At 39.8% G+C, this 16,757-nt stretch overlaps 1 protein-coding gene across 2 annotated transcripts in view; it reads right to left on the bottom strand.

The window, feature by feature from the left end:
- CLVS1 (clavesin 1) overlaps window positions 1-16,757 on the bottom strand; it is a 154,452-nt gene that overhangs the window by 24,079 nt on the left and 113,616 nt on the right. For both annotated transcript variants that reach the window (XM_089685316.1, XM_089685315.1), the window contains 2 exons: window positions 9,092-9,202; window positions 1,921-2,156 (listed from right to left, as the gene is read on the bottom strand). In XM_089685316.1, coding sequence (XP_089541442.1) covers window positions 1,921-2,156; window positions 9,092-9,202 — 347 coding nt within the window. The remainder of the gene's footprint in view (window positions 1-1,920; window positions 2,157-9,091; window positions 9,203-16,757) is intronic.

Below are 16,757 nucleotides of genomic sequence, written 5' to 3'. Positions count from 1 at the left end.
GCCTTCAATTGAAGTGGCCCCCTGTAGTACCTCTCACTGAAAACTGCTTTCCTGGTGGCAATTACATTAACCAGAAGAGTGTCGGTATTAGCGGCCTTCGGGTTTAAAGAACCCTTTCTCACATTTATCCCAGGCAGGGAGGTACTCGGTGGGGTGCATTGGACACCTTGGCTGCCATTGTGCTATTTGCTGGGTGTCCAGTACACTCTTGTACCTTTAAGGAGGGGTGGGCCCCCTCAGGTTCACCTGCCCTAAGTCTATCCATTAAAAATATGTGCATGTACTATGAGGGCTCTCAAAATTTGTAGAGTTAGGATCTGCAGAATATCGGGGTGCTGTGAAGAGGCTCTGCATCTTATGCATGTGTTTGCAAATATGTGCTAAATAAACCCCTGTTTTTAACGCATACTGTTGGACAGGCTAATTCGGTTTGTTTGCAAGCTGGTTGGTAAGTTGAGCTAGGAAATTTTCTCTTTTATTGTTTGACAAGGGTGGTACTCATGCTGATGTTCAAAATCGTGCCTAAGTGGCCTTCAGAGTCCATATCACACAAGAGGTTGTCCTTCCTATGTCTCTCTTTGGGAGTACCCAAGGCGTTAGCCCATCAGATGTGGGCCAAGCTTTAAAATGTTACATCAAGGTGATATCTGGTATCAGAAAGTCAAAGTTTTTGTCATTACAGGTAGAGAAGGGTATTGATTTCATGGCTTCCAACAAGATTATTGCTTCTTCGTTGGTGAAGCTCATCTCCTTGGTCCTAAAGCTGAAAGGGTTGGCTGTGCAAGGGGGATCACAACCCTTTCCCCTAGAAGGGTCTTGACCTTGTGAGCGGCAGCAGACTGATTGTTCTCAGAGATGATCTGTAAGGCAGTTACATGGGCGTCAATATATATGCCATAGCTCATTACTGTATTGAAGTAGCCTTAATGACAGTTGAGTTTGTCAGAGGCATCCTGGCTTCTGCTTTTAGCCAGAATTGAAGAGTGTGTAGCATTATCCCTCCCCTGTGTGGCTAGCTAGTTCCCAGCTGTGCTGACATGGAGGCTTCAGGGAAAACAGAGAATTGAATGACAGATACTTACTGTAATTTTCCTTTCCCGACAAGCTTCATTTCAGTGCAATTCCAACCCAGCTTGGTAGGACTAGTTATGGAGCGCTGAGGCTGCAGGTGGGCTCAAATTTATACATTAGGCCCTGGAAGCATTTCGGGGAAGGTCCCATACCAGCTGTACTGACATGAAGCTCATCAGGAAAGGAATATTACGGTAAGTATCTGTCTTTCAATTTTCCTTTTGTTGTATGATGTTATCAATTAACCCTAGATTTTTGTCTTACAAAGTACATGCACAAAAAACACCAGCATAAAAAATGTTCCTGTTACAATGCTTTCACTCATTTCATTGTATCTAGTGTTGCTTTATAAAAAATGAATGATAACTTGAGCATAAATTAAGAACGCATGAGGCAAATACTTAAGCGGAAAACCATTAGCAAAAACAATAATGTAATTATGTAAATGACTGGGGATTTAAGCTGGCCGTACACCAGTAAAATTTCATTAGAAAATGTTTGTTTTCGGAAAGGTTGTTTTTGATTTTTATAAAAGTTAATGGGGTCAAAGCGACAATAATTTTTTATCATAGTGATGAAAAAAGTTGAAGGCGAAGGATAGAAACTTTTTCTCAAGCGAACAAAATTCTGACAGTAAATGCAATTTTTGTTTAGTAAATTCCATTCATTCCAAAATTGAATGACACACAAAAAAAAACTTGGGAGTGGTGTTGAACAACATTTGCTACTGCTCTGATGGCATTATTGGATGTACTGATTTTTCGTATAAAAAAATTGTCCAGTATATGGCCAGCTTAAGAGTCAGTTTTGGCAAAGTAGTTACTCGATAGCTAGATAAGAAATGAGTACCTTTTCATGAATTTTGGAGAACACTCTGTTTCTAAATTGGTAGGTGCATACTTCACGTGCATAGCGTTGTAGGATGTGTGAGTGTACTCATTGTCATCGTTGTAATCAGGACCAAGCAATGTCCTAGCCCAGGTGCCCATGTCATAAGGCGGAAGGGTTCCGCCAAATTCAGATGGCAAACATTCTGGGTGGATTAGCTGGTGCAGACTGTTCAGATTGTTCCCATGAAGAAAAATCTGTGAGAAATAAAAAAATATATAAAAAATACTATTATGGATAGTGTAGGATGTTTTCGAACACACATTATCATATTTAATATTGAAAAAAAATCTTTTTAAAATGAAAGATGGGAGGATGGGTGGGTTTTACTCATATAGCACACAATACTTGTATGTGCACACCTACCCTTTAGGTTGACCTCCTGCAGCGATGTGACATCCATGCTCCCCTTCATTGCTTCGCTCATGACTGCTGACATTCTATTGGTCTTCTTCGGGTTCCCTGTAGGTTTATGTAACTCCTACACATGCATGCTGTGTTTACATTGTCCCACTACTGCAATTCCATTGCCAGCATTAGTTCTTCAGATGCCAGGAATGAGATGACAGTGTACGCTACATTGCATATGTACCACAGGCAGTGTACATAAGATGAAAATTTGCTGGAAATCTGGGAAAGAAGTTGTTTTTTTTGTTTTTTTGCAAAAGAGACTTTGCATTTCACTATTGCCAAAAAAAATCTACCCCTAGCATTTTTTGTTATTAATAACTTCAGTTCTGCAAGTCAAAAACCATCCTTTACCAGCTGGATTTTTCATAAAAAAAGTAATTTCTGATTGGTTGCCGTTTACTCAGTTTGATTTAGAGAGAATGCATAAAGGTAAAAAAAACCTTTACAACCACTTAGGCTGCATGCACACTGGATTAAAAGATAACTCCAATGCTCTTGGCACAAAAAAACGCTAATTTTGAGTGTTTATTTTACTAGCGGTTACCATTTTTTCTGCCAGGAAAATACTCTCAAAAATGCAAAAGAGAAGGGTTTTTTTCTGCCTCTAAATACTGAGCTTAACAAAAATTGCCTCTAGACTTCCTAATGTGCATAGACACAGAGGATAACATTAGTCGAATAAACAGGCAAACCGCTAAACTCCTCTAGGAGCTGCATTTTTTTAAGCCAGTGTGCATGGAGCCTAAGTGGTTGTAAAGGTTTTTGTACCTTCATGCATTCTCTGCATTAAGGTAAAACCCTTATAGGTTCAGCCAGCCAGCCCCCCCCCCCCCTCCAAAATACTTACCTGAGCCTGATCTTGATCCAGTGCTGTGCACTAGAGATGCTCTCTCTCTCCACTAAACTCAGTGAGAGCAGTGGGAGCCATTGGCTGTTGGTGCTGTCAATCAAATCCAGTGACAAGGGGGCAGGGTTAGACGCATACGGTGAGGCTTGGGATCAAGCCTGCAAAAGTGCTCCTCTAGCAAGTAGCTTGCTAGGGGGGTACTCGGCAAGGAGGAGCCCCAGAAGAGAATGATCAGGGCTGCTCTGTGCAAAACCATTGTATATACTGTAAGTAATAATATGTTTATTATTAAAAAAAGACCCTTTACAATCACTTTAAGATGAACAGGAAAATAAATATTTTCATATCAATAGAAGAAAAAAATGCCTGGAGGATTGTTCAACACTTGCAAGGCTATTGGTACACAGGTGATTTTTAGTAGCTCAATCACACTCTCTTTGTACCATGTTACTTTTTGTGAGCTGCTATGAACAAGTTGCAAATGAACAATCTTTTTCCCATAATAACACATTGCTGCAATTTAAGGGTGAACTCCATGCAGATTTAAAAGACACAAATTAGTGCAGTTCTGTATTCATTATTACATACCTAAATGTATTTTTAACAGTAATCAGAATAATACTAAGTGCAAGGAGCATGCTGATAGAAGGAGAGTGCAGAGTGACAGAAAGATGAGCTCATTAGCCTTTTACTTTCCATCCACAGGCTGAGGGACAGACAAGCCCTTTAAGTGTTACTGAACTGCAGCGTAGAAAATCAAGTCTCCTGGCCTGCCAGACAGGGTTGTGCTGGGTGGTAGAGATGCGTAAATCTCAGAACTGGATAGACAGAAATACAAATCCTTTAGCAGGTAAACAGTTTCCTTATATGTACAGTGCTGTTAAAAAGTATTTGCCCCTTCCTGATTTTTTTTTTTGTGGATTTGTCACACTTCAATGATTCAGATGATCAAAAAAAATTGTAATATTACACAAAGATAACCCGGGTAAATACAAAATGCAGTTTTTAAATGATGGTTTCAATTACACTGTTCAACAAATTTTTATTTTTTGCCAGTTTTGGAAACAAAAGGATCCATTTCTTAATGAATTTCACATTCTAAGTTCAAATATAACAATGAAATTTGTCAATTGGCTCTAGTTTTTCTGTAAACGGAAAGTTTCCTACTATAGGCGTAATGACTACATAATGCACAATAATTATATAGATAGATGTCTTTCCACAAATATAAAGCAAGTGATATTGACTACATAACAAAGCCTAAATGGCATAATATATTGCCTAGGATTACCAAGAAAAATTATAGCTATAAGCTAAGTTGAATCATTTTAATACTTAGGATTCTCACTAGTTTTGTCTTCAGTTTGTGTCGGTTTTGCTTCTCTTGGCTTTTCTCTTGTATTCGAGGAAAGGGCTCTCTCTTACAACTGTCCAGCAATAGTCAGCAAGCATTGATGGGCTCCATTTACCTTGATATCTTCTTTCCATAGCTGCAATGTCTTGATGGAAGCGCTCTCCGTGTTCATCACTCACTGCTCCACAGTTTGGTGGGAAAAAATCCAGATGCGAATGTAGAAAATGAATTTTTAGAGACATGTTGCAACCCAGATTTCTGTAAGTCTGGATGAGTTTTTCTACCACTTTCTTGTAGTCTGGTGTTTTATTGTTTCCAAGAAAATTTGATGTCACTGATACAAATGCTGTCCAGGCAGCCTTTTCCTTTCCACGCAACAGAGAAAGAAACTCATCATCATGAATAAGTTTATGAATCTGTGGCCCAACAAAGACTCCTTCATTTATTTTTGCAGCACTAAGTGCTGGAAATTTGCTAATCAGGTACTTGAAACCTGCTTTATTCTTGTCCATTGCCTTAACAAAGTTTTTCATTAATCCCAACTTGATGTGTAATGTGTCTCCTATCTTGCAGCCAAAATACAAGTTGTAGGCTCTTAATCATTCCTGTTATCCTCCTTTTTTGTGAGATAAAAGTTATTTCACCGCAGATATAGCAGAAATTATCTGCTTTATTCACACAAGTTCGAGGCATTACTGAGTAGCCTATATAAGCATAAAACGAAATGTAAAGACGCTGTCGAACTACAATCAGCTATAGATACTGCAGCTTTTATGCAGTGAAGTGATGCAATTAAAGGCTAATATTGCATCATCTCAGTATACATGCAATTTTCTATTGGTCACCAGTATCAATTCTGCAATATGCAGCTGAAGTTGCATCATAATTTTGAATGGCTTACGTCATTAGATGGGTGAATATATCATGGAAACTAGAGCCAATCAACATTTTTTAGGGTCATTTTCGTTTTCAGCACCCCAAAATTATGTAAGATTAGCTAATTTTATGCCCAAAACTTTTTACCTGTTGAACAGTGTTATTAGTGTAAGGGAAAAAAAAACTGTCCAAACCTGCCTGGCCCTATGTAAAAAAATAATTGCCCCCCCCTTCCTTACTAAATCGTGATAGAACTGTGCTTAGCCACATTTTTTGGAAAGCTGAATTAAATTGCACTTGCCACACCCAGGCTTGATTACTAACAGACCTGTTGAATCAAGAAATCACTTCAAAAGAATCTGTCTGACAAAGTGAAGCACTCGAAGATCTAAAAAAGCAACACATCATGTTGCGATCTAAAGAATTTCAAGAACAGATGAGAAACAAAGTAATTGACATATATCAGTCTGGAAAGGATTACAGAGCCATTTCTAAGGCTTTGGGACTCCAGCAAACCTCGGTGAGAGCCATTATCCACAAATGGAGAAAAGTTGGGACAGTGGTCAACCTTCCTAGGAGTGGCCAGCCTACCATAATTACTCCAAGAGCACAAAGACAACTTATCCAGGAGGTAATAAAAAAACCCAGTAAACATCTAAAGAACTGCAGGCCTCAGTTGCTTCAGTTAAGGTCAATGTTCATGATTCAAGAATGAGAAAAAGACTTGGCAAAAATGGCATCCATGGGAGAGTTCCAAGACAAAAGCCACTGCTGATTAAAAAGAACACAGAGGTTTGTCTCCCATTTGACAAAACAGTCTTGATTATCCCCAAGATTATTGGCCAAATATTCTGTGGGCTGATGAGACAAAAGTTGAACTTTTTGGAAGTTTTGGAAGAACTACATCTGTAGTAAAACTAACACAGCATTTCATAAAAAGAACATCATACCAACAGTCAAACATGGTGGTGGTAGTGTGGTGGTCTGGGGCTGCTTTTCAGCTTCAGGACCCAGGCGACTTGCCATAAATAATGAAAACATGAATTCTGCGCTCTACCAGAAAATCCTGATTTTAAAATTAAGGTTTTGGAGTGGCCTAGTCAAAGTCTGGACTTAAATCTGATTTAGATTCTATGACATGACCTTAAACAGGCTGTTCATGCTTGAAAACCCTCCACTGTAAGTTAAAACAATCCTGCAAAGAAGAGTGGGCCAAAATTCCTCCACAATGATGTGAAAGACTCATTGCCAGTTATTGCAAACACTTGATTGCAGTTGTTGCCAACAAGGGTGCCACAACCAGTTATTAGGTTTAGGGGCAATTACTTTTTCACATAGGGCCAGGAAGGTTTGGACAGCTTTTTTCCCTTAATAAATGAAATCATCATTTAAAAACTGCATTTTGTATTTACTTGGGTTATTCTTATGTAATATTAACATTTATTTTATGATCTGAATCATTTAAGTGTGATAAATATGCAAAAAAAAAAAATCAGGAAGGGGCAAATACTTTTTCATAGCACTGTATGTCATCTGTGCTGTTAGCTGTTTGCCTGGAATTTAGCTTTAATGGTGTAACAGAAAATATTACAGTCCATTTACACTATCTGTTGTGTTTCTGCATTGAGGTATATTTTAAATGGGCTGACAGTACAGCTCCATACATTAAAAATGTACCTGCACCCATTTGTTATAGTTTTGTTATTAATGGTATATAGATTTATTACCAACAGAGGAGATTTGTTACCAACAAGAGGTGCCACTTATACAGTTATCAGTAACTAAGTTCCCTATACCCTTGCATCAAGGGGGTGAGGTGGTATGAGGACACCTGATGGCCATAGATGACTGCCATCCTAAGGGTGCCCCACACCCTTGATAACAATTCCTAAGGGTGCCCCACACCCTTGATGACAAGTCCTAAGGGTGCCCCATATTGTTTTCTCCATCACTCTTGCTTTCCTTGATGCTAAAGGGTGTTTTATCCCATGTTGCACCCTCTCTTTGAGTGGGTCCTGGGTCTTGGGACTGAGGTTTCTTGTATCATTGGAATACACATCTGCATGTACGAACCCTATATACATTTTTAAAGTTCCACAGTTTTGTGATGAAGCAGTTGTTAACCTGTAAAAGGCATCCAAGAGTTATACTACTATATTCCTTGGTTAGAATAATATTTCATATAAAGTAGTAAAATGTGTCATTAGCTGACCAAAATATCTGTATACTGGCAATCTGGGATATTGTATGGGCTGTGTCTGTGGTACAATGTAATGATATACCATGTGAAAAACTCACTGTTATCCTAGGGTTGATACCCTGGTTCATGGTAACACATCTTAAACATTTTTTTATTATGCACAAAACGTTTTGGTACAATAAAATTTTGAAGCAAACGTTATTTAAAGTAATTATAAACCCTTAAATTTACCCAGCAAAGGGACTGGCCTTAGATGATACACAGAGATTAAACAAAGCCTCTTACATAAATTGTACCTGTCTATCTGCAGTCTTTTCATTTGTACATGTGTTCAAAGTTCAGAATTTATAAAGCCTGTTAAAAAACAGGTGGAGGAGAGCTGAATTTGCACCCTGCAGAGCTCAGTGAGGAGAACTCTGAAAGCTGATTGGAGGAGGGACACACCTCCCCCCCGCCTTCACATAGCTCACAGGAATAGAACCGAGGCTATCAATCTGCTAAAGGCCCCTCCCCTGCTACAATTTTTCTCTTGATGTCAGGAAAACTTGTCAGATAGAGGAACTAGACAGCAGAAATAAATTATACTTAGTGTTCTTGATGAGACAAGAACACACTATAGAGGGATATGCTTTGTTCATATGTCATGTCTGAGGTTTACAACCACTTTAAAGTTCGTCATTGATAATTGTATGATTGGAACATGAAAAGTCCTATTTCATTTCTCCTCTATGTTAGTATACTATATAGTACAGGGATGTGGTGCATTTAAATATATGGCCAGACACTTGTAGTTCACCTATATATAAATGTATTATTGTTTATAGATTCACTAGCATGTTTAATTCTTACTAGCAGCTATTTTATATCGCCATCAAACAGTTAACACCTTTTCATGTATCAAGCAATGGAGTTGAAGCTATGAGAACAATTAAATGATTTTAAAGAAAAATTGTTCCATTCTCATGATAAGAAAAGAATGTGCATCTGAGCGTTAGCACATTGAAAAGAAAAGCTCTGGGCTCAATAGATCCAGGTAGAGGAAGATAATGAAATTATGAAATGGAACACCTTGTGCTGTAAACAGATATACTTGATTATTCACAGCAGCCAAACCTTCCCTCCATTGCATGTAATTACAGATTCTTGGCTCTGTCAGGAGGTTTAATATATTTTCCCTTTATCATATAAGAAATGAGATTCCAACTGGTTCATTCCTGTTCTCTCTGAAGATCAAAGATACCCATAGCAGAGTGACTCCCACTGAATATAATCCATTGTCACAGTTTTATTGATCAGGCGCAGACAATCTGCAGCCTACAGCTGTGACCACGGTATGTCACATGACTTCATCTCAGAGGTCACCAGGAAAATCAGGTTAACTAGAGTCTGTAGGGATTTAGAGGCAAGCCAGGAAGCCAGCCTTACATGTGTTCACAAGCCTTACCCTTTTCCGGGTCTTGTCTTTAAGAAACGGCTTAATTATTGTATACAAAGCATGGATGTACCACGGCTGATTGACAAAATGAACGCCTCCGAAACGGGCTGGAAAACTGTCCTAGAAAAAAGAGAAATACAGGAGCTCATTACTGGACATAATCTCTCTGCCAGTTGGCTACAAAGGCAATCCATTATACATGTGACATGACAATAACACAATTGTACCACCACAATGAATGGAAACTGCAACCGTTAAATTCAGATGGACATTAAAGGACTGCTATTGCCAAAAATATTGTATTGTGTGTTGTAGTTACAGTAGTACTTGTAATGATGGTATTTAGTTTATAAATTGTCTTTTTTTATTACACATTTTATAGCCGCATTCATCTTGGCATCAAAATCATCATGAACTTACTTGAAGTTACTATTTTATAAGTATTCTGGAACATTTGCTGTATGTTCAGCCAACATTTACTCAAAATTCACTAGATAACATTCACCCTGTGCATATAGCACATTTCCATGTACATTTAGCCAAGATTGCTTGACATTCATTCACCTGTTTTTGCACAAGAAAAGGTGCTTACTGTAACATCCATTTTAGCGATAAAAGGGTGAATATTACCTTCCTTGCACATTCACCTGATATTCACTTCACACATTTGAAACTAATGTTCAACAGATGTGGAACCATTGTATTATGGAAATTCAGTTATTGCCTACAGAGCAGTGGTGTTCAACTTTCTTGATATGGGGGGTCTCAAGTGTGGTCCTTAACATCACCAAAGGTCTGCACATAAAGTTTGGTTAATACTCATTATCAGAGACAGCAAACACACAACAAGATACAGTATAAGACTATGGGCATGATACAAGAGATGGTCAAAGACTACAGACATGATAAAGAGATGGTCAGAAATTGGGGACATGGTACAGGAGATGGTCAGAGACTGCACACTTGGTACAGGAGGTGGTCAGAGACTAAGGGCATGTTGCAAGAGACTGTCACAGACTGTGAACATGCTATAGGAGTTGTTGGCAACTGGGGACATGCTTCAGGAAACAGACATAGACTGGAGATATATTACTTGAGACTTATCAATCACTGCTATAACAGGGCAGTAGATTAATTAACAAATATTACCACAAATTAATGTATGCAGAGGTCCTGAGGGCTGCACAAAACATGTGAACTGCAGGTTGGGCACCAGTGCTATAGAGAGTGCCAAACTTGTGTTTAACAACATTTTAAGCACTTCTAGGCCTAATTTACTTTTTTGCTTAATAAAAGAAATTACAGGAATAACCACCACACTGGGCATGCCAGCTGGTATACTCATGGCAAAGGTGCAGTAAATATGCAGTTCCCTGGCATGATGATACCAGCTAGCATGACTTTCAGTTCTGGGGGCAGTATTAAAGGACTTTCCCAAAATTGGGGATATCCCACTCAAAATACAGATACTGGGTTCTTTGAAAACATGAGAAGTAAAATGGAACTCTGCACCTCTTTTTTGGATTCCTGCACTGGTGGAGACCTATGTAATGCAAGTATTGGAAAAGTTTACAACAGTAAAACTATTGTGTGCGTGTAATGTTTTATTCTTACTGATCCACATTGCACAGTGATTTGGTTAGGGATTCCCAGGGAGGGGTCTACTTGTTCATCACTGGTGGTAGTTGGCACATAAAGCTCCCTCTTGACAACATCCTCTTCTGGACACTAAGGGTACTTGTCAGCATCAGGGATTTGTGCACTGGGAAGGGTAGCCCTGTTTTGGGCAACCCTTTATATGCATGCCTGAAGGGCATGAAGGCTGGCATCAACATGGCAGGAGGCTGCATACTCTTTACCCTATTGTTATGAGGATGTAAGATGGCATGCTCTTTTTACAGCTTTCTGTAATAGTGATATTCATTAGCTGTTCACTGGCTGTAACATTTGGCTGACACACATTCACCCTATGATAAAAAAGAGTGAATATAAGCATATGATCAAATATCAAAAGAGTGAATTGACAAATATGCACTGGCAAAATTGCTGCTGAATTTTGAACTTAAATATACTCCTTAAACTATATGTAGCATTACCCCCTTAGAAGTTACAAGAGATTTGGGTCCCCCTATAGACCTGCACAGCCAGGCACCATGTATTTCCTTCACTCAGACTTGCAGTACGAGGCAGTAACCAGTCCTTGAGCTTTGTTTTGAAGTTGTATTAGGGGGTTAGAACTTGGATGGGGTAAGAGGTGTATAGGATGCTCAAAGGAATGGCAACTGAGGACAAACTCCTTAGCAACTATGTACAAGTCTTTACAGCAAAGTTTATCTTCTGGAGAGCTAGCCAGCATCTCTTGTAGTACCACCCCAGACCCCAGATGACTCCTCTCCTCATCCAGCTGTACTGGGCGCAGGGCAGACTGACAACTCATGGGGCCCCCATGCAATAGGGGGATCATGGGGCGCCTGTGTCCTTGCCCAAACTCAAAAAAGCCTATGAAAAAGGTACCAGGGGCATCTCTTCGGGCCCCCTACTGACCCCGAGCCCTTGGGCAGTGCCCGAGTTTGCAAATGGTCAGTCTGCCCCTGACTGGGTGAATCTCTGGGCAGGGGATCCAGTGCCTGCCACTGCAGTGTAAACAGTCCCAGGTAAGATATCAAATCCAGTTCCCCACTAAAGTGCTTCTTTTCACTTACTGGCCCAGGGGGTGCAGGTTTACTCACTTGATCCCTCTCTTGTGCTGCCGGAGGGTTGGTGGCTGCTACCAGGCATTCTAGCTGGGCCGCTCCTTCCCTGCCATCCTCTCTCAGGGGGGCAGTGAAGTCCCAAGTTTTCAGTCTTAGAAGGTCCTCCATCTGCAGGTGATCCCCTCTTCCATCTGGGCCCCTCACAGGCTCCTGCCTTCAGCCTCACATCCTTCTCTCTCTCTCTTCTGAACTCTCCTCCAAATCTCCTGCTGCTGCTACTCTTAAAAGTTGTCCTGGCCCATTAAAAAACCTCCTGTTGGGGATTGACCAGGATTCCCTAAGAGTACAAACCAGCCACTCCTTTAGATCTGCCCATTGCCTCTAAACCTCTCTCCAAAGCTCTAGAGCAGGGGGAAATTCCAGAGGGGCTGGTCTGCAGAGCCTCTCAGCCCTGAATGAAATTTGACCTCCCTCTGACTGTTGCACCAAGCTGCTACTCAGCCTCTGCCTAATAGAAACTAGCTCCCCTAGCTACCTAGGAGGGTGCTACATTTGTAAAGACAAGATCTAATGAAACCTGACATGAGATTGGCAGCTATCAGTTACTGCTCTCTGTTGCAATTTCCAAGTAATTAAATAGTTGCAGAGAGTGACAGTTGAACTGTTTACTGAAAGAGATCATTTCAGAAATCCACAATATTAGACCATTCCATTACTGGCCAAAACTGACCAATGGGTGTACCTTATTGCCTACCCATTAAAAACAAAACAAATTGAGATAAATACAGTGTGGCATTGCTAATCAAGTGGTAGCCACATCTTCTAAAAGCTGTATTTTTGGCAATGGATCATTATATATTAATGTGTAATCAGTGATGTACAGTATGTTGCTGCAAGTGGCTACTACGTGCTCTAAACAATGCATATTAAACACTTTAGATACAAACAGTGTCCAGCAGAGTTCTTCATTAAAAGCAATCTAATAAAAAGTAACATCGCTACTGAAGAAGCCTTAGATTGAAGCTGACACTTGCTGACTTCAGGACTATGTTACTCACAGTAACTCTGAATACATTCAGTTTTAATACCTCAAAACTAGTATTTCTTCTTGTTTACTCCTTTGCAGCCTAATGGGGAGCAAGTTGTTTTCTCAACCAACATGCTGCTGTAGGTGCTGCTGAATTCCGTGTGTTGTTCTCAATACACTTGCATCCTTGGTGAATGGTGGCGATATTCTTTTTAGTCACTGGTTACTTAGAACTTTCTCAAATTGTTTGAGCTACATTTTTTGGTGCTGCTCATTAAAGCCTCAAGTAGTTACTCTTGCCAAAGGACTTTATATGGCAGCTGACTTTTATTTATTCTGCAAATATGACCCAACCCTAGCAGTCTGAGTTTTTGTATTTGAATTTGTTCTTCAACTGAAGGTTGATGGTCACAATTTGTTCAAACTGTCTTGTTCCACTGGCAATCAGGAAGAGAAACACCCAAAATCTGTGTAAGGCATTGCATATTGAAGACTTCAAGCTTATTCATGTAAAGTTTGAGCAGAGTCCATTTTTGTGATCCTTACAGGAGAATTGGCAGCATCAATGTTTGGAAGGGGTGAATTTTTGTCTTGGTGGATATGTTAGCCTTCTTCCAGAGACACCATTTGAGCAAGCCCCATGCTACTGTTGCCTGGCCAATCCTGTTGAGGACTTTGGCGTTGGATGCCACCTTCTTCTCCTGCACCAATAACTCAAGGTTGAATTATTGTGCCTGCCCAATTTGGATTCAATCAAAGCAAACTCTGCTTTGGATGGTCTCAAGCCCGACTGAAAAAGAAGGATGGTCACCCTGCTGTGGTGGACATTCGAACAAAACTAGTATAGAGCCCAGAAGTGCAAAAACAGCAAATTCAATTTTAGGATTCTCATCTCATTAGGATTATCATTCCATTTAATACAGTACTAAAACATTTTTCTAGAATAACAAAATATCTTGGCTCCCTTATCTGCCATTGTTAATAAAATTAAATGTAAAATTCTTATTAAGTCACACATTTTAAGGCTTCATTATGATCTAAAGAATGTGCATACAATAGCGCAGACATCCCAATGGCTCCTGAAATGCTGATTTTTCTCACCCACGTAATCCCTCAAGACTTGGGTAAAACCAGCTGAACGGATCTGTTTAGAGCACAATGAATGCCTGCATATAATGAACTGTGGACAATAATTCCCACTGAATAAACAGAGATGCTAAGCAGAAATAAGAGATAATTAAATATTAACATATTATTTGCTTCTGAAAAGCCTGTGCTTTACTCAGATATTTAGACATGAGTGAATAAAGCCACTGAGGTAATTAGTTCATAGTTACACTAAGCTATTATATTTCTACTGCAGTGTTGGATCAAGGTCGTCAATTGTCCAGAAAGTACAGGCACACCATAAAAACAGCAGACTGCAGCTGTAAAGCCCTTGAAAATAAATGCTGATTTCCTAGCAAGGAACTTACGCTTGGCCTAGAATAGACAAACTAACAGGTAAGCTTAATACCAAACTCCACAAGGAATTACATTCCAGACACCCCACTATAGCTTCCCAAATCTGGTGCTTTCATGGATAGGGGAACATGAGACATGCCCCCCTGCTTCCCACAATGCACTGTTCAATGCTCAAGCGCCCAATCGCTAGGCATAAATTGAACTCCAACCTTACTTTTAGTCTTGCACAGTTGTGCAGGCTTCTCTCCTGTACTGAAAGTGACCTCTCTAAGCTTCTCACATATGGGCATTAACTAGGGTGATCTGCATGCAAATCTCTGCCTAGAAACTCCCACTCATCCGAACTAACATCCACCCATCAACGCATTTGGATATTTGCATAATTCCTCCAAGAGCCAGCCCACTGCTAACATCAGGGCTGGAGGTTCTTGACAGGAATGCTGATAAAACCTGTCTTCATTTAATACATGATTTTATTTGTCATTATTGGGTCTCTGTGCTTCTCTGCACAGGCAGTTCATGGATGCTGGAAGGGTCCGGCAGTGTGCTGTGCACAGTTTCTTGAAAACATTACACCCTGCCTCAATACTCCTCTCAAGTGTCCTCAGCCCTAATGCAAGCATGAGTCGGCAGGCTCTTGGGACTCGCCCCATTGCAAAACTTGGTGGATTGATTAAATGGAGTTTTTTTTTTTGCACAGAGCACCAGTCACTTTCCTATAAAAGATTTGCAACACATGAGTTTTGTACGCAAGCACTTTGAAGATTTGAAATGCACATTATCCCTGGTTCACACTGGATCCGACTTTGAAATCGTATGACTGCACTTGAAGTCACTCAATTTCAAGGCCACATGTCAGTGCAATTTCGGGTGAAACTTGGATGACATCAGTGCGACTACAGGCACAGAAGTCTATGCAAGTTGCATCTGAAAATTGCAAACAATTGTGCATGAACCTTATTTTCAAATTGATGTGGCACCACAAAGTCAGAGTAGCACTAATTTGAACGGTTCCATTGCCGACAAGAGCATACAACTTGTCATGCGATTTGAAACTGTCACCCCAGTTTGAACCAGGGCTTAGTGTTGTTTTGCACTTTACAAAAACTGTTTGCACATTTTGTTCATGCTGAACATGTAATATATTGATATATGAAAGCATATCATATTTTTATTATATTTATTGATTGAAAGGGAAGTAAAAGTGAGAACACTTTAGCAGTCTTCACACATTTCTTCATAAGTATATTTTTATATGGTTTTGGATTAATTTGAATATTTTGTGTGATCTATTATTGTACACTGTATGTCGGGATTTATGCTTAAAGGGTAAGTGCAGCCCTTTTTTTGTTTATATCATATGGTGTATGAGTTTACATACCATTGAGAACAGCAGCTACCTATAATCGTATGTACCTTTGGGCAGGTGCTTTAAAGATCAATGTTTCTCAACGCCCACATGTTATCCAAAGCCTCTATAACTGAAAGAACTGAAATCTAGTCAATAAAAGGGCTGGCAAGAGAAAATAAAGCTGGGGATGAATTGTTTTAGATGACGAAGTATAGTCTTCAGCCATGAAATTAGGTGGATTCTATCTGACTTGCTGTTCTTTCAAATGTACACTGTTAGAACAACTGTGCAAGACTAAAGGTAAAGCTGGAGGCCAGCCTAAAATATACCTGTACTTTTCACATTCAACCATGAGGTTACTCAAAGCAAACGACCACCCCTCCACAAAGTGACAATACTCAGGCCTGTTTATTGCTTGCACTTGGCTGCTTAGGCACCCAAAACTGCATTGTGGGAGAAAGGGTGGATAGTCACATGCTCTCCCATACCTGGAAGTACTGCGTACCTTATTTGACTCTGGCAGGTAATTGAGACATCAGGGGAGTACAAGCAGGTATAAGCAATAAGGAGGAACGAACAAGTGAACCTGTCACTTTGCCTGGGGTAGTATAAAAGTATAAATGCATAGAACCATCAATAAAATATTTCATAATAGTTTATCAGTGTTGTAAATTAGACACTATGTTCATTGTGGGCATTCTGGGAATATGTCTCTTCATACACATCCTCATTCACTAAACCTTTTCTCTCACTGGATTGATCAGAATCAGTATAATACCAGATGGGTAGCACTCAGTATGGTGGGGAGAATTATTAAAAAAGACAACTTCAGCAAAGAACCTTTAAACAATTCAACAGCTTTGGCATATTATGAAACCCTCTGCTAACATCACAAAAATAAATAAATGTCAGTAGTGAAGACGCCAGTATAGGAGCAGAAGAAGCAAATGAAGCAATGAATGGTGGAGCAATGGAATGGTAGATGGAATGTGACAGGTAATGCTTTAAATTAGGTAGCTTTAATTTCAGGTAGAACATTTGGTATGTTTTCCTGAACCCATTAAGATATTCTCCCCGCCAACTTGGCAGACTTTTACCCCCAATGTGAAACATTTTCATACACTCCAGTGTTTATAAGGG

Source organism: Staurois parvus, unplaced genomic scaffold (assembly GCF_062004578.1).
Source record: "Staurois parvus isolate SC_StPar_1 unplaced genomic scaffold, SC_StPar_1.0 ptg000371l, whole genome shotgun sequence".
Classification (NCBI taxonomy): Eukaryota; Metazoa; Chordata; class Amphibia; order Anura; family Ranidae; genus Staurois; species Staurois parvus.
The sequence above is the reverse complement of the archived record's forward strand: the minus strand, read 5'-3'. Positions and strand labels throughout refer to the sequence as shown.